A 23,670-nucleotide genomic window follows, 5' to 3' on the forward strand; every position below is an offset into this window, starting at 1 on the left:
GGGTCAACACTAGCGAGAAGGCAAAGCATGTTGGTTTACACAAGACAATACACAAATAACAGTTCATAGAGTTTTGTGTAAATGACAAGACCAGATCCAAGGCTTAATTTTTCAATTCATGCAGTTTTGACTTCAATCCATATAAGAAAATAAGAACGTCAAGCTTCTTTTGAACTTCAAGAGTCGCTAAGAGTGGGCTCTAGAAGAAGGATTTGAAGTTTTCAATATTCCAGAACATCTAAAGCATGTGAAATCCCCCAAACATTTCAGTCAAAAAAATACACCTACAGCGATATCTCAAAGGGTTAAGGACCTACGTGCCATTGACAAGCAAGCAATAATCAATCTCAATTATGTAAATAATCTAACTCTAGACCTGGTCAGAAACAGATTATTACTACAAGCTACAAAGGATGGGACAATACACCTTGCTTTCTTCTCAAAATTGGATAATACGAAATGGAATCAAACAACATGAAAACGAAGATTCAAATTTATAGATCAATAGAATCTTACTTATTCAGCACAAATAATAAAACAGAAAGTGCTCAATCTATAACCTACAGTGCAATGCCGACAGGAATGAACAGAAAGATATAGAAAGATGAAACATAACCTAATAGGCTGAGTAATGTTCGGCAACTCCAGGACGTAGGCTGTTGTAAATAGCCCTGGCAACAGGAAGGAGAGCCAGAAGAGCAATCTGAAGTTGGTCAGAGCTGCTTGTTTTGACAGAGATCTGTCCACTTAGTTTGTTGTTGATTCCTGCACGTACTGCCATTTTGTAACTTCGTCCAACAGAAAACTGTGACTGAAAGTTTGCCCCCAAAGCCGTGTCTCCTCTCCATTTTACAAGAGATAAACCAAGTGATGATTGATCTTGTCCGATTGGAAAGTCGGCCTCCCTCAGCCGCATTTCCAGATTGGCCCCGAATGCAGAATCGCCCTGTGATCGGACAGTGCCAGTGCTACCAACCAGTACAACACGCTTCCCAAGTGTAATCTGATCTTCAACTTTAAATCCTGGGCACACATTCTCTCCCAAGAATGTCACTGATACCCCAGCAGCTGTTTTGTTTTTTCTGAAATTTTTGAATTTCGTCTCTCCTCTAAGGATGTATGCAAGTTGCCTTCCAATATTTTGAATGTCAAAACCTGCCATGGTAGAACCATTCTCTCCATGCTTGGCAGAAATCGAGGAATCTAAGTGGATATTGAATTCTTTTTTGTCCTTGGTAATTTGAACAGCAACAGCAGCAGGAAATCGACTAACAATGGCCATACTGTGTTCAAGATTCACACCATCATATCCACAGTCATGATCCCAACCGTGGGTGTCCAAGACTGGCCTCGCCAGGAACTGAGACGTTGGCTCCAAGAATCGGAATCTGTAAGCTGGATTATCACCATCAAAAGAAGGAGGGAGGGCCATGTCAGGTAAAGGAACCTGCACCGCAGCTGGACCACCATTTTCCTGGTCATCTTCCCCCATGTAGCCATAATCATCTACAGTAGGTTGTTGACCCTTCTTCATATCTCTCATCCTTTTTAATTCCTCTTTCCACTGCTTTTTCTGGAGCAGCTTCACCCGATAATCATATTCCTCAAAGTATGCCTTCCTTTGCTCTTTGCTGAGCTTAGAAACCTGAGATTTTCTGAGAGGCTTGAACGGAGGGAGCTGGTCATACTCATCTTCCTCCTCTTCTTGATCAGAATCATACAATTCGGCCAAATCAATATCAGAATCACCATTATCACCATTTTGATCTGATGGTAGCTTTGGGTGTGTGCGGGATTGCAACAAACCAGACAATAAATATGGAAGAGGAGGTGAACGGCTACGGAGACCAAAAAGCTTCCTGTGGTCAAATGTCTCTGGAGCTTTTGAAAGATTTCCCACTTCGGCCAGGACTTTAATAGAGAAACATAAAAGTAATAACTGAGGCCTCCAGCTTTGACCATTAGGAAGCACCTTCTGGCCATCTCTATTCTTCCTACAAGAAGGATGGTTTTCAACAAGAGAAACAGGATTCATTAAAGTTGGATTTAGAATGCGCAGATCACCAACAGCTTGAGCAACAGTTTGCTGAAGAACATGAGACCGTTGAGCAACAAACACCTCATAACCCAAAGGGGAACCAGATGGACCATCAGGTGGAGCAGAGGCAGCATGAGTAAGAGTAATAATGGCATTTTTCCAGACGGAAGAACCAAGATAGCTGGATACTGATCTTAACAACAGAAGATCATTAAGATCTCTGGTTTGGTTATCCAGCCGGTCCACATAAAGAACAATATCAGGAGGAAATTTTTTCATTACATTCTTAATTGAGGATAAAATTCTGTGGTTGATACGACGCTCAGATGACGAGGATCTAAGACCAGGTGAATCAAAAATCCTGATCTTAACACCTTCTACTGTCCCAATAATTTCTTTCACCGAAGTTGTACCAGGCCCAAATGCATTGATTGGAGTTTTATCTTCCCCAAAAATTGAATTTATAGTTGCACTCTTTCCTACACCCGATTTCCCAAGAACAAGTATGTTCAATGAGAAGTCCAAATCTTCCTTTCCTTCCGCTTCAAGCTGCATAGCAGTATTTTTTGCATTATCAAAGCTAAATAGCTGACCAGTAGACCTACCAGCTACAAGCCCAAAACGATATAAAACCTGTGCGACTAATGAATCATCCGGAGAAACACCTAGTCTCTGAACAAGCCTTAAAAAGTTCACCCTTTTCTGCTGTAACTTTTGTAGTTTACTTTTCTCCTCTTCGCTCAATTTATTTTCAGAATCATCCCCCACTCTAGGATTTGCTGGGGTAAAAGAGAGAGGGCGGCTTGGGCGGGAAGCATTTTTTCCAGTTACAAGCGAGGAGCCAAGACCAGCAGGACGTTCAATGGAAAAAAGCCGGGAGCCATCCTGCGATGTCACAGTGATAGGGCCACCATCTGAGCCAGCATCTCTAGCTGCTTTCAGAAGTGCTGCCAAAGCAGCAGAATCAAACAACTCCTTTCCATCACCTTCATCGTCCGTGTCTGCTTCATCCGAGTCTGTGACAATCTGACCATCTATTCTCTGTGATTGATCAATAGAACTCTCTGCACCAGAATGGAAACCAGCTCCTGAGGCTCTTTCCAACTCCTCCATGAATTCTCTAGCAGCTTCAGAACTACCAAATATCTCACCTTCAGTCTCTCCATCTGTAACGGAACCCTCAATATCACCCTCTTCATCTAAAGGATGCTTTGCCCCATCTACTTCATTCAAAACTGGTTTAAGTGCCTCGGGAACATCAGAAATTCCACTATCTATCACTGAAGCATTATCAGGGATGCTTTCTTTAACCAAAGACCTAGCCTCCTGAGATGGTTTAGGTTCAACTTTACCAGGCAAATCCTCTCTTATTTTAGAATCATATTTAGAGTCTTGTTCATCAGGCTGCTGATCTTCTACATCCATAGCCGCAAGATTTTCATTTTTCGCAATATCAGAAGCCACAATTTCTCTGTCTCCATGAGACACAGCTTCTTCTGCTGCAACTGCAATACTGACTTCCAGCATGTTATTGTCAATCTCAGGGTTCGAAACCAAAGAATTAAGGTCAACAGAATCATCCGTTTCATGCCCAACATTATCAAACCCATTATCCAATTTGGCAGCTCCATTTTCCAAATCCGCAGTCTCCCTATTTCCTACATCCTTTATTTCCTCCGGATTACCGACAGCAGCTGTTACTGATACCAATGAACTTTCATGCAAGATTTTGTTATCTAAAACTGAATCAGTAAATTCATCTGCTAGCTCTGCAACCTTGGAGTTTGCTTGATCATCCTGGTCAGCTTTGCTGTCAACAGAAGAACCAGGTTCCAATTTGGGAAACTGTTCTCCATCTTCAGCATCCTCCTTGTCATTCAATATCTCCCCATCTGCTTGAATCTCTGCCACAGGACTTCCTTTATCCACTTCTGCTTCTTTTCCCCCATCTGCTACTTCTAAAAACTTGGAGTTTTCTAGCTCTGCAACCTTGGAGTTTGCTTGATCATCCTGGTCAGCCTTACTGTCAACAGAAGAACCAGATTCCAATTTGGGTAACTGTTCTCCATCTTCAGCATCCTCCATCTCATTCAATATAGTCTTCCTATCTGCTTGCATCATAGCCACAGAACTTCCTTTATCCATTTCTGCTTCTTCTCCCTCATCTGCTAGTTCTAAAAACTCAGAGTTTTCTAGCTCTGCAACCTTGGAGTTTGCTTGATCATCCTGGTCGTCTTTACTGTCAACAGAAGAACCAGATTCCAATTTGGGTAACCGTTTTCCATCTTCAGCATTCTCCATCTCATTCAATATAATCTTCCTATCTGCTTGCATCTCAGCCACAGAACTTCCTTTATCCATTTCTGCTTCTTCTTCCCCATCTGCTAATTCTAAAAAGTAAGAGTTTTCTAGCTCTGCAACTTTGGAGTTTGCTTGATCATCCTGGTCGTCTTTACTGTCAACAGAAGAACCAGATTCCAATTTGGGTAACTGTTCTCCATCTTCAGCATCCTCCATGTCATTCAATATAATCCCATCTGCTTGCATCTCAACCACAGGACTTCCTTTATCGATTTCTACTTGTCCCCCATCTGCTAGTTTTATAAACTTGGAGATTTCGTCATCGCCCAGAACAGGTTTATCGTCAACAGGAGAACCAGTTTCCAAATTTTTTAACTGCTCTCCGTCTTCAGCAGCCACCTTGTCATTCAATTCGACCTCCCCGTCTGCTTGGTTCTCAGCCATGAGACTTCCTTTTTCCGTTTCTGCTTCTTGTTTACCATCTGCTAGTTTTGAAAGCTTAGAGCTTGCTTTGTCTCCCAAATCAGCTTTGTCATCAGAAGAAGAACCAGGAGATTCCTGTTCTTTTAATTGTTCTACAATCTCAGCAACCACCTTCTCATTTAAGCCAATTCCTTCATCAGCCTGCTTCTCAGTCATCGGACTTTCTTTATTCAACTCTGCTTCTTTTCCTCCTTTTGAAGCCTCATTTTGTCGCTGTTCAACTGTCACATCATTCAATTCATCCTCCTCTGACACCTGCTTCTCACCATTAGCAGTTTCCTCGAACACAGAGCCAACATCCTCAGCTATTGAACTTTCAGGCACGTCACTCTCCTTTGTGTTCCCCGACAACTCAAACGTTCTTTCGTAAACTTGACTAGCATCCCCTTCATTCACCACATCACTCACATCCGCATTTCCGCCAGATACGAGAGTCTCCTCCTTTTCAACTGGAATCTCAATTTCATTACCCTTACTATCAACAAAATCTTCTCCATCCACTTTATCATCAATTTCCTCATTCCTCCCCAGGCTTTCATCCACCTGGAGCCCATCATCCTCCTCCTCGACGTCACTATCAACAGAAATCTTCGCAGTTGGCCTAACACTTCCGGAAGCCGAAAATTCCGAACAACTCACAAAAGAACGACCACTATCACCCCCTTTGATGGAATTTCCGAAGGATTCTTCCTCTGGATACTCCACAATAGGTCTATCAAAAGCAGATTCAAATTCCTCTTCCCCACTCAGAAAGCCTTCAGTTTCCGAGCCACCACCATCACTACCATCCCCATCGCCACCAACACTAGTTTTAATTTCACTAACCTCCATTTCTCGGGAGGGCATATCGACATTGGAATCAACGGAAGAAGACGAAAAAGACGAGGAGTAAGTCGAAGAAGAACCTGAGAATGCAGAGTTCTGCAGCGACGGTTCTTGAGATAAGTCCTTCGATTCCATCGAGGCGAGTTGTGTGTGTGTGTTGTGAAATTGAAAATGGAGAATGAAAGAATTCAATGGAGCTCCGTTGGGGAAAATTAATCCACAACAGTCCTGTGTTTGACAGGAAATTGTCCCCCCTGAGAGCCGGAGAGTGCTCCGAAAGAGAGATAGAACAATGGTGAAAGATAAGGTTTTATTGTGATGGGAAGAACTCTCTATCTCTCACAGCGCTTCTACGGGGGCTTTTCACTCGACCAACAATATATATATTTTTTCTTTTTCTTTTTCTTTTTCTTTTTCCTGTTAAATACTATTTTAGTCCCAACTTCCGCTTTTTCAGCTTTTTTTTTTCTTTTTTAGTTATACAAAATACTTAAATATTATTTTATTTTGGTCCTTATAATCTAATTTTCATTTAATACCTCATCCCCATTCTAATATATATATATATATATTTTTTTTATCTTAATATCGAATTCATAGGACTCCGATCTCAATCCTATTATAATTCAAATGTTTGATTCACATCTTTTTAGTTCCTTCGAGTTTGACTTACTTAGCTAACTCGTAAATCGTATGTGTCCTATCTCGATAATTAATATTTTAAAGTTCAGCACTTTTGAGCTTATAATTTAATCATTAATGTTCACGACCTGTGTCTTATCAACCAACTTTTCTTATCTTTGCGTCACATGTTGTTCTATATAATGATTGATTCCTACTATTTAATTTCATTCACCTTAATCCAATGATAATGTTCCCTTGAGCTTATGTGTTTTTTTTGCTCGAGGCTGTCGGCGCTGTTTGATGCTCGTCTTTCCTAGTCCCCCATTGTTTTCCACCGCTGCTTGACACTGCAAGAGGAGCCGCCATCGTGGTAAAAAAAGAACACACTGAATAGAGACTCGGCGAGGAAGATGAACGATTCAGAGAAGTCTCGACCGGCCTAGTCAGACCGCCAGTTGAACCAATGGCACACTCGGCCGCACACGTACACCCCAGACACGTCTAAGGATTTTGGACCCAACCCCAATTCTTCTGGCCCATATACCGACTTCATTTAAAAGAGTAAAACTTTGTTTTTTATTTAAAGATTAAGACTTTATTCAATTATCTGATTTTTTTTTTTTTTTTTATTGAAAATTAAGCTTATAATACTTTGTTTTCGGAAATTAAATAAGTTTTAAAAACTAAAAAAATTAATTTTAAATTTTTTGTTTTTATTTTTAAGATGCGATTAAAAGTTCAATTATTTATTAATTTAAAGAAATTTGTCTTTAAAAATTATGTTGAGGTGTTACAAGTGAATTGGGTTGGATGCAAAGCCCACTAATCAAATTGGGCCGGCATGCAGTGTTCACCACCAAGACCAATTGATATGGGCTTTCAGCCCAAATAACTAGTAATTTCATTTTGTTTACCTTCCTATGGTAATTTACCACAGTTAAAAGATAAGATGTTTAAATGAATGGAAAGTTAGAATAATTAATCCTTAAAAAAAAAGCATGTTAATGAGAAAAAAATATATTAAAATGACCCGAGTTAGTTTTCGGGATGGTAATCCTCACTCTTATAAGCACTTTAAGACAACTTGGTAACGTGGTTATGTCATGGAGATACAAAAGAATGTCAAATCCTACATTCAAAATCCTAGTTCGAATCCTAGGCTTGAAACATCACATATCTATATATATTAGCAAGGATGAAATATATTAATATTATCGATAACTCAAATTTATTGATATATATTGACCGTTCTTAACAAATATAAGAAAGACACTAAAAAAAAAAAGTTTATACTTCTTAAAATAAATATGATTTATGTATGAATTTGTGTCGATGTATTGCTAATATTATAGGAAAAAAGACCGACTCGTATCATTATCAGACATCTAATTATAAAATATATCACAAATATTTTGGTCAATATTTTGATGTTTTTAATCCAATTTATTATTAGATTAAAATATTTAATTCAATCTAAAATATAGTTAAAACTTTTTCCATGCCACCATTTTTGACTTGGCCAATATTTAAGTTTGGTACTGTTTTATTTTGTTATTTTCAATGTCCTACCACATATCTGGTATTGAACTAATTTGTTTTTTTCTATTTTTTTTTTAATTTATATTATTTAGCTAGTACGTGCTGTCACGTGCCTGACATATGACATTTATGTTGTTATGCTAACTTCTAGCAATAAATTCGTCTAGATTGACAAAAACTTACATCATATCGTAACAGCTGTTCGGAGCACTAAATCACTCCTCGTATGCTTATATAATGTGTGGGCTATTAGAGAGTCGCTAATTAACCTTTATGAATGAAGTATCTCGATTGAGGTCTGCATTTATATCAAAATAGTTGGTAGATACAAAGTTACATTCTTAATGCATATGATATCAAATATTACTTTATTAGTTTGTCGGTGTAAAGACTTTTATAGAATTTCTATCTATTTTCTAGCAGTGAACATATCTAAATCAATAAGAATCCACATGAGTATATTAACAGTTAGCAAGTGCAAGGGTTGACTTCCGAGATTATGATTGTTATACTTCATAAGAACGGCTAGAGAGTGGTGTGAGATCCCATATTGATTGGAGGGTAGAACGAAACATTTCTTATAAGGGTATGAAAATCTCTCTTTAGGAGCGCATTTAAAAATGTGAGGTTGACGACAATATGTAATAGACTAAAGCGGACAATATATGTTATAAAGAGGGAAAATAAATGTCCAATTGAATTACCTGAACTAGAAGAACGAACCCCATGATTAAAACAAGTTGACACAAGGTCAAGAACTTTACATTTAAGACGAACCTAAATGAATCGACAAAGTCGGGAGGAGGCTCTTTTTATTAATGAGATTTGTCACATGCTAAATTACAATTGGGTCCCTTTCAAACTCAAAGATACAGGGTACAAAGGTGCCTCATTTTGCCCTTGCCCTACATGAGTGGCTTCATTAAAGTTCTCACTTATTTTAAATAAATCTATAAATATTAATAAATAGTTTTTTCTTATAACATACTTAAAATTCGGAGCTATAGATTACAACTTCTTTTTTGCAAAATTTAAAATGAATTATATTTATAAAAAAAAAACATAATTATAAAAAAAATAATAATAAAAATAATAAAAAATAAAACTATTTTTTCCCTCTCGACAAGAAGCTTTAGTTGTTTCCAATTTTGTAAAAAAAAATATGAATAGAAATATTACTTTATGAATCTTTATCTAAAAATAAATATAATAAATAAGTTAGAATATTTATATTTTAAAATATGATTCGAAAGAAATTATAAATTCTTATTGAATATAAAAAAAATTGAAAATTAAGAATTACGTGTCACAGTATGGACCATTCGATCTACCCAACTAAAGTGAATTCAGCTGTGGTATCATGACAGTAACTTTTTATTATTAAAAAAGCCAAAAAGTAATAATAAAATTTTCCAAAATTTTAAAGGGAGAAAATAATTGATAGGTAGCTTTGTTGGCACATCGTACAACTTTTTAAATAATGAGAAAACATTTAAATCCAAAATTCTCTCCCCTTATATCTGATTTATATATATTTCAAATTTAACATTCTTTATTTATAAATTTATGAGTTTCTACTAAGTTAGTCAACTTAGAATTAACGGTCTTTAATATAAGGCACTTAAAAAACCCTATAAAATGACCTTCTAAAAATACTTTATTTAAATTAAATTTAAAAAATGTAATTCAATTCTAAAAATTATAAATATCTTTTAAATACGTGGAAGTGTCTAATCGATGAGAAAAAAAAGTAGAAACTTATCTAATATTTTGGAAAGTGGTCAAAAAAACTCGAACCTATTTACTTTATCAAGTGTTTTGAAGGACGGTATCCAAAAACTATTTATTTTTTTAAATGGAATGCAAATTAAAGTTTACTTTTTTATTTTTGTTGTTTTTTTTTATTTTTTTCCAAATAGTATCAACTTTTTTTTAGCTCGTACTCCCATTATTTTGGTATAAAATTTTCTTTTAAAATTAATAAATTAAATTTACATTTCAAAAAGATAATAAAATTGCATGATATTAATATTGCTACTTAAATGATGACGTGGAACATTGGTTGGACTAACGAGTAATATTCTTTGACAAGATGTGGTACAACAAATATTTGTAGAATTTATAAAAGGAAAAAGAATATAAAGTTACCATAATACTTGTAGTAAAAACCATTTTTATTCTAATTTTTTTACCAGAAAAGGAAATGTAACTTTTTTCCTTAAAAAAGGCTTTCCATGTTTTTTAGTACTATATTAAAAGAACCGATACTGAGCGAAAAGAAAATACATTAATGAACCGATACTAGATCTAAATGAGAGTGATTTTGAGGATAAGATAACTAAAAAATATTTAAAGGAAATGAGCGTTACGACCTATACCAATAAAGTGCCCTTTCATTTTTTGGTGGTTTAATCATAGAAAATAAATAATTCAACATGTTTTCCTTGAGACAATTTTATGTTGGGGGATCTCTTATAATTTTTCCTGAAATGCATGAGTAAGGACAACATGCTAAAATGATTCGTGTTGGTGGATGACCTCTTATAAATTTTCTTGGAATGCATGTGAGTAAGGATAACATGTTAAAATGACTCGTGTTCTGTGTGGATAGTCTTCATTCTTAAAAAAAAAAACATACTAGAATGACTCGTGTTAGTCTTAAAAAGAGAAGAGTAGGTAACACAATTATATCCCAATTTTGAACATGGAGCATTACAAAAAAAAACTACCACCGTGAGCTGGAAATGGCTCTTTGATTCTCTAGAAGCTTCTCCCAAAACACCTTTGCTACGAAAATGAAGTTCAATCCTTTTATATTATATATATATATATATATATATTGTTTTCTTTTATTAAACATACGAATGAATATGATTGAATTAAATTCATATTCTGTCACATTTAATTCAAACTATTAAATAAGAGTAACAGGTAAGGAATAATAAAAACAAAAAGAGTTCTTTTATTTTATTTCAACCACATCACATGAATTGACAATATTAAATTAAATAAAATTTATGGGTGTGGTTTAACGTTTGATTTCGCGATGTAATCGACAAAAATCTGAAATTAATTACGCGACAAATTAAAATCTCACGTTCTTATCTTATCTTAATTCATTGGAGACAAAGATCCCTTAGTGAGCAACAATGCTAGAAACTATTAACATCCATTCTCTTTTTTTAAATGTTTTTTTTAGGTAAAGACAAAATTGTGACACGAGAATGACGGGTAGAATTATGAAGACCCTGAAAAAGATTTTAGTAGTGTTTTATGATCAAATTTTTTAATTTTTTTATATAAAAATAAATGATATGAATATACTATTTTTAAATTTTGATAGATATTTTTTATATATCATAACAATTCGAGTAATTTCAAGCTTTTAAAAAATTATTGAAAAGTATTAACGAATTTTTTTTAAATTAAAGAATCTTTTTTTTAAATTAAAAAAATATTGATAAAACTTTTGGAGGGTAGACGACAAATATGCGGTTTAAGATATTTTTATTATTTTTTTAGTAAAATAAAAAATAAAAATAAAGTTACATGCCTATTATTAGGCTCGTGTCAAATTTATAAAATAAAATAATTCACTGATTATGAGATCTGGAGAGAGTAAAATAATGAATAATACATTTTTTTTTAATAATATAATATCACAAATGTAGAAGAATATCTTAATGTGAGACAAAATTGTATACTTTCAAGAAAATTAAATTTATTTTGTTTTATTTTTTTTTATTTTTTATAAAGATTCCTTGTTTTGTTTTTTTGCTGTTGTTTTCCCTTTAAAAGACGAAGGAATTAAGTTAATAACATTATTCATCTAAACTTTATGAATAATTAATTAAATAAATAAATAAATAAGAAAAATATAATATTTTTTAAGCACCAATTTAAAACTAAATCAATTTATATCTAATTCATATAATTACCAAATTTTAGGAATTCTAACTTTCACGTGAAATTTAAAATTATGGAGACCATGAAACAATATTTAATTACCAAATAAGTTTTATATATATATATATTTTTTTCCCAATAAAAATAAAAAAAATAATTATCAAACACGAATTTTTACAGTCTCTACTATATATTTATTTTATGATATTTTATTATTACACTAAGTGAAGATATAAAAATTTGATCATTCAACGTTAAAATGTTACGCGTGTTCAAATTGATGAGGACGTGTCACATTATTGGCCAATGCTACTACCAACCAAGCGTTTTTTATTTATTAAAAAAAGAAAATAAATCAAATTTACCAAAATTTCTGGAAGTAGAAAATAATGGACGGTTTAGATTGGCTTGGCACAAATATCAAAAAAACAATTATATATATATAATAATTTTTTTTTTCAAATTTGTATAAATAAAATTAAACATTTCAATACAAATCAATTGATTAATCTATTTAACCAATAAAATTTTTATATTTAACTATAAATTACTTTATTAGAGGTCTAAAACTACACTTAGATGAATCGTAAAATAAGTTGTGTTCGTAGATATAATTATTACAAACAAGTCGATCATTTTAGTGTCATTTTTATTCATGATCTTAGTGAGAGAGTAAAATCTCACTGGACATAAACTATCTCCATTCCCACTACTTGTTGACATATGTAATGTTGCCATTATTAAGTAGGCCATAGAGATACCAATTTTATAAAATAGTTCGTATAAATTGATTTGTCATTTTTCTAAAAGTACAGTCTTATAAATCTTTCTAAAAGTACGTCTCGTAAAAATTATCTTCATTTATTATCCTTAAATGGGGATTCTCTTATAATTGTAGAAATTCAATTAGTGATAGAGACTGGAATAGTTAGGAATAATAGTGAGGTATTATTGTAGCAGGTAAATTTATTTGAAAATAATGACATTTAAAAAGGGTCTAAAAGTCAACCTTTAAAGTTGATTATTTCACTTCAATAATTGTGTTCTTAAAAGAATATCTTTATAGCATTTAAATCAAATGTCTAAGTTAATTGGAGAGAGGAACGAGTATATTGAGACACTAAGAAGAGGTGGATCGTGAGATCTTACATCACTTAGTATATTGAGACACTAAGAGAGGAAGAGAGACCGTGAAGTTGAGACGTAAGGTTAGGGAATGTTGTTTAATTTATTATGAACTAATGTTGGGTAGCTGAGGTCATCCCTTACGTTCTATGAACCCAACTTTCTAGTGATTTTGTTCTGTTTTGTGATTGGCCCACAATAATTCAAATCTGAACTAATACATAAATTTATTTAATCGAATTTCCGAGATTTCTTTATATTTGTTAAATAGAGTCGTAGACGGAAAATGTATTTCTCGTTCTCGTCTCTGTCCCTCACCATTCACTTTTATAAGTGTAGAAGATTATATTGTAATATTGAAATTAAGTTCAACATTATGTTGTATTTGTACGACGTGTTACTATTTTTTAATGAAAGTATATGGAAAATTTTAAATTAGGTAATAAAATAATTATTTAAAAGAAATATTTTTTTAAAAATAAATAAACTCAGGTAGATAAGAGTGTTAGTGATAGGTTCGAAAAGAGTTTGGTAGTGCCTCGATCCATAACCTAACAAATCAAAGTTTCAACATGAGTTTTGATACACAACTGTATAAATATACGAAAGTTGGTCAAATTTGAGGTCAATCAAACCGAGTAAAAGCTTGAAGAGGTCGTGTGACTATTTGCCAAAATTAAGTCTACTTCAATTAACTAAAAATGTCCCATGATTTACTATAAAGGCGACTTAAGCGTGCTATTATATGTAATGTCATCATTCTGAAAAGTAACTTTTAACCGTAAATACTTCAAGGAAGCTTTCAAGAGACAAAATCATAAACGCTTCCAAAACACTGTTTTGAAATGCCACCAATAATTCATTCAAACCCATTAAAAATGCCAAATTAAAAGGGTAACACTCCATTTTAATAATATAACTCTCACATCCAAAATAAAAAGTTATTTTATCATCTACCTTGGTTTGAAAATGAAATTGTCACATATATGTCATATCACATGCTTTATTATATCATAAAGTTCCTTCATAGTAACCCTAATATAAAGTTTGGTATTGATTTATATTCAAATAGATTATTTATTTATTTGCATGGTTTTTAAATTTTGGGGACCCATATTTCCTCCTCGTGGCAACCCGCCAAATACACATGGAAGCCATGTGATTTATTATTATTTTTTAAATTTTATTTCTACCTTACTTTGTTACGCTTTGTATATAACATAATATTATTTTAATTGATCTCATTAAAATATTATACTTAGAGGAGAGCTCACTAACTTTCGATAATTAATTAAGACATATATTTTAGGTCAGATGTTCAAATTTCTACTCCTCCCTTAAGTAATTAAATTAATACCATAAAATACTAGACTTACCTCCAACTCTTCTCGCAATTTTTTTAGGTTGTTTTATTGATCGTGTTAATATCATACGCCCATAAAAGTTTAATGGGTGAGGTGGCAAAAATATATTTAAAATTAATATTTTCGATCAATGGTCCTAAATTTTAAAGAATTAATAATCAAATGAGAAACGTTTTGAAAGTGGAAAGAGAAATTTGGGTAGGACAATATAATAATGTTTGTTTATAAGGGTAGATGGATTTAATTATGAACATATATTATGAAATGAATTAGACATAATAGAGTAAGTTGGTCACATTTTCTTATTTTAGTCAATTAATCTTTAATGAACCGGTCATTTCACATCAATTATTAATCGATAATATAAACAATAAATCATTATATGGTTGAATAAAATAGAGGGGTCAATTTCATATCGAGTAATTGAAGCAGGAGTTTCAATTCAAATTGATATCTAAAATATGGTATTAAAATTTAAAATCAAATTTATATTATTTATTGTACTATAAAAATTAAAAAGAAAAGAAAAGAAAACTAATTAAAGGCAGGCTTGACGGGCGGCTGCGAACCACTCATCTTATCAACCACATCGGGAAAATTCATCGCCAAAACTTTTCTTATCTACCAAACAACCGAAATAAAATAATTGAAAAAAGAAGAAAATGAATAAAATAAAATAAAATATTATAAAATTCCAAATATTCGCCGAATTCTTCTCCAAGCAACAAAATTCTAATTCACCTTCTTCTTCCTTCTCTCATCCATTTTTAAAACCCTTCCTCTCTCTCTCTCTCTCTCTCTCTCTCTCTCTCTTCTGCACCAGATTCCTCCATTAATGGATTCTCTGTAACTTTCAAGGTAAATTCCCTGTCTTTATTCCCTTTTTACCCTTTTTTTCTCTCTTTCTTCGATTAAATCTCCTCCAAACAAGGGTATATCTGACTTATGGTAAATACGAAAATAGTTTAATCAATAAAATTTATATTTTTTGGAAGATTAATCTTTCCATTCAATCAGAAAATAAAAAAGATTTCTAATTTAATCCTGTTTTTTATTTATTTAATTTATTTATGTTAGCTTATTATTATTATTATTATTATTATTTCTTTTAGGTAGACATAATTAAGTGATTGCTTTTACTAATACATATGGAAAAAAATTAAATATTACTGTGAAGGGTAAAAAGTGAAATTAATTGGTTTAAAGTATTACTTAAAGAAAGTACTAATTTTCAATCATAAAAACAAGTACATGGCAACGAACATTATTAATAACTTGGAGAATGACCTTAAAACTGTCGTCTTTTAAGGTAATAAAAACACAATTTAATGTCATTTTTTTTTAATTTTAATTTTATGTTTTTTTCTATTATGATATTCATCTCAGTATTATTTATGAGATTTAATTTTTAAAAAATAAATAATAAAAAATATGTAAAGTACAAAATACATAGGTTAAAATTGATTTAAATCAACCTTTTTATCTTTTAATACCTAATATTAATCTATAATTAATTCAAAAGTTGTAAATATACTCAAAATTATTTATCCATTATTTGCGAGCTGTTATCATGATTATTTATCTATTTTTTTAATATAGGTATTATAAAAAAAATTGACTTGTAAAATTAGAAAAAAAAATATTTATCATTAGTAGTTAAAAATATGTTTTTTGATTTTTTTTAAAAACATAATAAAAAAATGTTTTTTTTCTTAAGCTTCCAATTTTACCCTTTTAACTTTTCAAAAACAAACAAAATACCCTTTTAAAATATAAATTAAAAAAAGAGAGAAAAAGATTAGGTGAATTTTGATATTATTAATATATATTTTAATTTGTAATTAAAAAATAAAATATGTTGAATTTCTTTCACCTACTTCTTCTCCTCCATTTAATTAATGAATTTTAAAATTAATTAGTATTTTATGTATTAAATTATATTTAATACAATTTTAATAAATAAATAAAATTGCTGTTAGTAAACTGGAGGATGATTTCTTGGGTCGCCAATTGCGACTTGTTGGAGGTAGATGGTTATTGGCTTTTGATGCTTCACAAGAATCAAGCCAGTCCATGTCCAGTCAAATTCATAGCTTGCTGAGGCGCTGTCATGCCCTGCACATCTTTTAGGATCCTGCCATCTCTCTCTCTCTCTCTCTCTCTCTTCCTTAAATACCCATTCTGATAAACTCCATAGAGTGGCTACGGACTACGGGCAAGTTTTAGCCGCTCATTCGCTTCTTCTTCGTTTGGGATTTTGCTTTTGAACCTCTGGTTTTTTGAAGATAGCTCTCCATTTCTTTCACTTCATTCATCTTCAGGTTTTCCCCTAAAATCCTGTTGGTTTTTCTTGTAACCTCTGGTTTTACAGAGCTGTTCCTTTTTTATGGATAATGATCTGCACTGCAACCCTGTTTCAACGAATCATTTCATTTTTTATCACATGGGTTTTGCTTAGACACTCTGTTTTCAAGGAACATCACCATTTTCCTCCCATTCTTTCGTGTTCAGGTTTCGAGTTCCAAAATGAGCTGTAGACGAGTTTTAACGACAGCTTTTACATTAAATTCATTTGGGTTTTGCTTGGAACCCATGGTTTATAAGGAACCCCTCCCTCAAATGGACTCTGGTTCTACTTTTTTAACCTTTTTTTAAAGTCAATAAGCCACTTTTTTTTCTCTCACTACCCTGTTTGAGTGTAAAACAAATCTACCGGTCTTTTCATGTTCTTTGTTGCCTTTTTTTGTATATGGTGTTTGGTGAATCTTTCCTTGGTTATATCGTATTTTGCTGTGTTTTTATCGCCCAAATGCACCGTTTAAGATAGTTCTTCAATTTCAGATAATGTTCTTGACGTATACATTTGCCCTTTTAAGAGCATAGCATGAAGGAATAAGTTCAATCCAATATTTTCTGCTTTCATTTGGCATATTTCCTTTTTGGAGACAGTATCAACCATTATAAAGATGGAATAAACCTCCATCTTTATCCTCTTCTGGAAGATTTTGTCCATAAAATTTGTTGTTTATGTGAAGATGAACTTGGTGTAATAGCTCAGACCATCATTTTGCTCTAGAATTTGCCTCAGATCTGTCAAGATCGATGGCCCCATATCCCCTCTTATTTGTATGACAACTTGTCTTTTCCACATGTTTACAGTTGATTTGGCTCTTTTCATTGCTTAAAAAGTCTTTGTTTGGTCCAGCAGAGCAAGGGCTGTCATTATGAACTGATTTTGATTTTTTTGCTTTTTACTTTTCAGGGAATTAGAGAAATAACTGGACAGTTCCCAAGTAGAAGATGAGCATATAGTGTTTTGTGCTTAGAAATTTTAGCCATGGCTTCCTCTTGGTTAAGTTCACCTTCTTGCTCCATGATTCAATCCTCTGAGGATCAGGCTCTTGGATCTATATTCCAATGGTCACGGTTCATTTTTCTTTCACCTTGTCCTCAAAGGGTTTTGTTATCCTCCATTGATGTCCTGTTCTTGCTGTTTCTCATAGCTTTTGCATTGCATAAGTTTTCTAGACTCCGGTCGGGTGATCGGATGGACTCTGATGTAAGCAAACCTCTCATGGGTAGCAGTAGACCTCCTATAACGACCACCATCTTGTTTAAACTCTCTCTAATTGTGTCTAGCCTGTTATCCTTCTGCTACCTTGTTCTAAGTATCTTGACATTTTTCTCAAGTGATCAATCGAAATGGAGGATTGCGAACGGGGCGTTCTGGTTGGTTCAGGCATTGACTCATGGAGTGATTGCTATCTTAATAATCCATGAAAGAAGATTTGTAGCTGCTAAGCATCCACTTACACTTCGAATTTACTGGGTTATGAACTTCATTATAATTTCCTTGTATATGGCGTCAGCAATTATGCGTTTGGTCTCTTCTAGAACAACTGATGAACTCAATTTGACTTTGGATGATATAGTTTCCATAGCTTCATTTCCATTATCAGCTGTTCTTCTATTTGTTGCCATGAAAGGATCAACAGGGGTTATGGTGGGTGTATCAGAAAAGGCAGAATTCGATGGACACAGTGACACGATCGAGTCAGTTTCGAGTAAATCGAATGTGTCTTTATTTGCTTCAGCATCTTTCACATCGAGGGCCTTTTGGCTATGGATGAATCCCTTGTTATCTATGGGTTACAAAGCCCCTCTCCAACTAGAACAAGTTCCAACTCTTTCACCTCAGCATAGAGCTGAGGAAATGTCAGCTCTCTTTGAATCAAAATGGCCTAAACCTCATGAAAAGTCGACTCACCCGGTTCGAACTACGTTGCTTCGTTGCTTTTGGAAGGAAATTGCGTTTACAGCCGTCCTTGCTATTGTGCGTACTTGTGTCATGTACGTGGGGCCTGTTCTTATTCAACGTTTTGTAGATTTCACTGCTGGAAAAAGTAGCTCTCCTAATGAAGGATACTATCTTGTACTGATTCTTCTAGCTGCCAAGTTTTTTGAAGTTCTTACCACTCATCACTTTAATTTCAACTCTCAAAAGATTGGTATGCTCATTCGATGCACTCTAATTACTTCTTTGTATAAGAAGGGCTTGAGGCTATCATCATCTTCTAGACAGGATCATGGGGTTGGTCAGATTGTGAATTACATGGCTGTTGATACCCAACAGCTCTCTGATATGATGCTACAATTGCACGCTGTATGGTTGATGCCATTACAAGTTGGTGTTGGTATGACACTTCTCAGTGCTTATCTAGGCCTTGCTACACTTGTAACACTGCTTGCACTTATCGGTGTTCTTATATTCGTCGTGCTGGGCTCGCGTCGAAACAACAAGTTTCAATTCAATGTAATGATGAATCGTGATTTACGAATGAAGGCAACGAATGAGATGCTGAATTACATGAGGGTGATCAAGTTTCAAGCATGGGAGGAGCATTTCAATGATAGAATTCAAGCTTTTCGTGATTCAGAATTTGGATGGCTAACTAAATTCATGTATTCAATGTTTGCTAATATCATAGTCATGTGGAGTACGCCAATAGTTGTATCAACTCTCACCTTTGGGGCTGCGTTACTGTTAGGTGTCAAACTCGATGCCGGGACAGTGTTTACAATGACAACTATCTTTAAGTTGTTGCAGGAGCCGATCCGAACGTTCCCTCAGTCGATGATATCGCTTTCACAAGCGATGGTCTCACTTGGGAGGTTGGATCAGTTCATGTTGAGCAAAGAGTTGGTTGAAGATTCAATTGAAAGAACTGAGGGATGTCATGGGAATGTTGCTGTTGTGGTCAATAATGGCCGATTTAGTTGGGACGACGATGCGAATGGTGAAGTCGTTTTGAATGATATAAACTTGAAGATTCAAAAGGGAGAACTTGCAGCTGTGGTTGGGACTGTGGGATCAGGAAAATCATCTATTTTGGCTGCAATTCTTGGTGAGATGCATAAACTGTCAGGAAAGGTATAGTTTCTTCTCATAGAAAGTTTTGTGAACTTAACTGTTCGATAAGCTAGCAGTCCAAGATTTCATCTCGAAATCGATCGGAACCAACGACATGTCGGTTGTCCATGCTGGCTTTATCCCTAAACCAACCCCGACCGACCAATGATCACTACTTTACATTTAAACACACTCAAACACACAAATGATTACTTTTCAATATCTTATTGTTGCAAACTTCACAACAGGTTCATGTTTGTGGAACAACGGCTTATGTTGCTCAAGGATCATGGATTCAAAATGGCACCATTGAGGACAATATCTTATTTGGTTTGCATATGGACAGAGAGAAATACAGGGAAGTTATCAGGATTTGTTGCTTAGAAAAAGACTTAGAAATGATGGAGTATGGAGATCAGACCGAGATTGGTGAGCGCGGCATTAACCTCAGCGGCGGGCAGAAGCAGAGGATACAACTCGCCCGAGCTGTCTATCAGGACTGTGATATCTATCTTCTTGACGACGTATTTAGTGCGGTTGATGCTCATACTGGCTCTGAAATTTACAAGGTACAAATGTTGGCTTTTTTCCTCCCATCAATATCAATTTCTCAACTGATCTGTAACTTCGAATCTTCAGGAATGTGTAAGGGGAGCTCTCAAAGGCAAGACCGTGATACTTGTTACTCATCAAGTTGATTTCTTGCACAATGTTGATTCAATCTTTGTACGTTCTTGAAGACTTGAACACCATCTTTATTCATTTAGTTTTGGTTTATCAATTAGATGACATTTCTTTGATTCTTTTTTGATGATTTGTATGATAGGTAATGAAAGATGGGACGATCGTTCAATCTGGAAAATACAATGAACTAGTAGAGAATGGTATGGAGTTTGGGGCATTAGTAGCAGCTCATGAGTCCTCCATGGAAATTGTGGATAGCTGCAATCCTACGCTCGAAGTTTCGTCTCCTAAACCTCCTCATTCGCCGTCGCTGCATAGGGAAACCAATGGTGAAAACAGCCATTTGGATCAACCACAGGCCGAAAAGGGTTCATCAAAACTCATTAAAGATGAGGAGAGGGAAACTGGGAGTGTTAGCTTGGAGGTGTATAAGCTTTATTGCACTGAGGCTTATGGCTGGTGGGGAGCTATAGTGGCCTTGTTACTCTCACTAGTGTGGCAAGCTTCTTTGATGGCTGGTGATTATTGGTTAGCATACGAAACTTCAGCCGAGCGCGCTGCGACGTTCGACCCTTCGTTGTTCCTTTCGGTATACGCTGCAATCGCTGCCATTTCAGTGGTGTTGGTGTTAACAAGATCACTTTCTTTTGTACTCATAGGGCTCAAGACATCCCAGATTTTCTTTTCACAAATTCTTACTAGTATCTTGCACGCCCCCATGTCGTTTTTCGACACCACGCCATCCGGAAGAATACTAAGTCGAGTAAGTTTTCCCACCATGAACCAGTCTTTCGATCCAATTCTACTTATTATGTCCCTCCTAATCTTTATTATCTCATGTTTTCATTTAGGCTTCAAATGATCAAACCAACATTGATTTGTTCATCCCCTTCTTCATAACCATTGCTACTGCAATGTACATTACAGTGCTCAGTATCTTCATTGTCACATGTCAATATGCTTGGCCTACAGTTTTCCTTGTGATTCCACTTCTATTTCTCAACGTTTGGTACCGGGTAAGGATATCCTGATGCATATTTTGTTTCGTTTCTCAACCTCGTGCTCTAATTTAGTTTCATTTTACAGGGATACTACCTTGCAACATCTCGCGAATTGACACGTCTCGACTCGATAACTAAAGCGCCTGTAATTCATCACTTCTCAGAAAGCATACAAGGAGTTATGACCATTCGGTCTTTTAGAAAACAAGATCAGTTTTGTGGAGAAAACATTAGAAGAGTAAACAATAATTTGCGTATGGATTTCCACAATAATGGATCAAATGAGTGGTTGGGATTCCGTTTGGAATTGCTTGGAAGTATAGTGTTCTGCATTTCAGCAATGTTCTTGATCTTACTACCTAGCTCCATTATCAAACCTGGTACTGTGAATTGTTCTTCTTCGTAGAAAAATAGGTAATGTTGTCGGATTGTTGTTGCTAACTAACACTGACATTACTTATTGCAGAAAATGTTGGTTTGACTTTGTCATATGGATTGTCTTTGAACTCTGTCATGTTCTGGGCCATTTATATGAGCTGCTTCATTGAAAACAAAATGGTTTCTGTTGAGAGGGTGAAGCAATTTTCTGTCATACCACCAGAAGCTGCATGGAAAATTAAAGACTCTCTTCCTCCCTCAAATTGGCCATACCGTGGCAATATTGATCTAAAAAATTTGCAGGTTAGTTTTTGAGATATCTACATGTTCTTCATAAGATCATGCTTTCTTTCTGCCATTTCAGTTCATTTTTTTATGAGTGACAGGTTCGATATCGGCCGAACACGCCTCTGGTCCTTAAGGGTCTTACTTTAAGTATCAACGGAGGAGAAAAGATCGGTGTCGTTGGTCGAACCGGGAGTGGCAAATCAACTCTGGTCCAAGTGTTGTTCAGACTGGTTGAACCTTCAGCAGGGAAAGTTATTATTGATGGCATTGATATAGCTACATTGGGACTTCATGATCTAAGATCTCGACTTGGGATCATTCCTCAGGAGCCGGTTCTTTTCGAGGGGACGGTTAGAAGCAATATCGACCCGATTGGCTTGTATTCTGATGATGAGATATGGAAGGTAAAAATCGTTTCTTTATATGCTTTGTCCATTGTTTTAAGAATGTCACATTACTCGAATGTTATCACTGTTTCAGAGCTTGGATCGATGCCAACTTAAAGATGTCGTGGCTTCTAAGCCCGAAAAACTCGATTCTCCAGGTGGTTATCTCATAATCTCATCTTCTCTTTGTCCTAAGTTTATGATGATGGCTTCTCCCTTGTGAAATCTATGAAGTAATCATTTGTTGCCAATCTCAAACAGTTGTTGATAATGGAGAAAACTGGAGTGTGGGGCAAAGGCAGCTTCTCTGCCTTGGAAGGATCATGCTAAAGCGTAGTAAGATTCTATTCATGGACGAAGCAACCGCATCAGTCGACTCGAAAACCGACGCTTTGATTCAAAATATCATTCGAGAGGACTTCAGATCGTGCACGATCATAAGCATAGCTCATAGAATTCCCACAGTCATGGATTGTAACCGAGTTTTAGTGATCGACGCAGGCAAGTTTTCTTAACGCGACACGATTTGCTCGGGCACCTAGAATAACAAACTAACTCCATTTTATTCATATTCAATAGGTAAAGCAAAAGAATTTGATAGGCCTTCTCAGTTGCTTCAAAGAGCAACACTTTTTGGGGCATTGGTTCAGGAGTATGCCAACCGCTCGTTAGACCTTTAAGCGTGCACCGTTTTGCAAGTTGTTCGGCTTCTCAACGTCGTGTCTCGAGCAGCAATGGGTTGGCATTGGCAACTTGAGGTCGGGTTTTGTTTTTGATGAGAAGAAAATTATGATAGGAAGGCTGTGCATCCCAATATGGGGCAAAGATATAGGAACCCTTCACTTTCAATCTTCAATCAGTCTCTTGGGAGCATTTGGCTCTGTTTCTTTTGGAGCAAATTTAGTAGGTTTTGTCAACTAATTGCTTATTATTGGATTTCCAATAAATTAGTGGAAAAGAAATTGAAAAATATGAAAAATTCTTGCTCGGTCAAACGTGCATCCTCGACATAAATGCAATAATTGGCATAGAATTAGTCTCCAAAATGAGTAGTGTCTTATTTACAATGTCGATCATCCTCTTTGACCAACAACTAATAATCGCTTTGAAAAGCTATGACCTCACGAATTAGTTAAGCAATTGTGAGCCCCAGACGAAGAGATTTTCTCCATTTTCTCATCAACGTATAGGGTATAAACAACGAGTTTTGATTGTTGTTCCCTTCCACGGGTAGGTTATTACGTTGGACGTGCCCATCTGCATTTGGAAACCCCACTTCCTCATTTGATTTGCAATGACAACTTTACATAAGGCCGAG

At 34.8% G+C, this 23,670-nt stretch overlaps 2 protein-coding genes across 7 annotated transcripts; one reads left to right on the forward strand and one right to left on the reverse strand.

Moving 5' to 3' along the window:
- Nucleotides 1-441: 441 nt before the first annotated feature.
- Nucleotides 442-16,091, reverse strand: LOC111482463 (translocase of chloroplast 159, chloroplastic-like). 3 transcript variants are annotated; one of them, XM_023128251.1, is made up of 2 exons: nucleotides 16,079-16,091; nucleotides 442-4,614 (listed from the first exon to the last, which is right to left on the reverse strand). In XM_023128251.1, exon 2 carries the CDS (start codon nucleotides 4,583-4,585, stop codon nucleotides 617-619), a length of 3,969 nt encoding a protein of 1,322 aa, XP_022984019.1. In that variant the 5' UTR covers nucleotides 4,586-4,614; nucleotides 16,079-16,091; the 3' UTR covers nucleotides 442-616. The 3 variants fall into 3 exon arrangements, with proteins under 3 accessions (XP_022984019.1, XP_022984018.1, XP_022984016.1); XM_023128250.1 differs by lacking the exon at nucleotides 16,079-16,091 and adding an exon at nucleotides 4,619-6,015 and having other exon boundaries at nucleotides 442-4,408; XM_023128248.1 differs by lacking the exon at nucleotides 16,079-16,091 and having other exon boundaries at nucleotides 442-6,015.
- On the forward strand, nucleotides 14,954-23,360 carry LOC111482464 (ABC transporter C family member 14-like). 4 transcript variants are annotated; one of them, XM_023128253.1, is made up of 12 exons: nucleotides 14,954-15,063; nucleotides 17,468-19,636; nucleotides 19,864-20,184; nucleotides 20,255-20,341; nucleotides 20,442-21,062; nucleotides 21,151-21,315; nucleotides 21,386-21,680; nucleotides 21,767-21,981; nucleotides 22,065-22,370; nucleotides 22,447-22,510; nucleotides 22,614-22,853; nucleotides 22,932-23,032. In XM_023128253.1, the coding sequence occupies exons 2-12, from the start codon at nucleotides 17,543-17,545 to the stop codon at nucleotides 23,030-23,032; spliced, it is 4,509 nt and encodes a 1,502-aa protein (XP_022984021.1). In that variant the 5' UTR covers nucleotides 14,954-15,063; nucleotides 17,468-17,542. The 4 variants fall into 4 exon arrangements, with proteins under 4 accessions (XP_022984021.1, XP_022984022.1, XP_022984023.1 ...); XM_023128254.1 differs by lacking the exon at nucleotides 14,954-15,063 and adding an exon at nucleotides 16,196-16,526; XM_023128255.1 differs by lacking the exon at nucleotides 14,954-15,063 and adding an exon at nucleotides 17,159-17,331.
- Nucleotides 23,361-23,670: the final 310 nt, after the last annotated feature.

This window comes from Cucurbita maxima, unplaced genomic scaffold (genome assembly GCF_002738345.1).
Source record: "Cucurbita maxima cultivar Rimu unplaced genomic scaffold, Cmax_1.0 Cma_Scf00007, whole genome shotgun sequence".
Classification (NCBI taxonomy): Eukaryota; Viridiplantae; Streptophyta; class Magnoliopsida; order Cucurbitales; family Cucurbitaceae; genus Cucurbita; species Cucurbita maxima.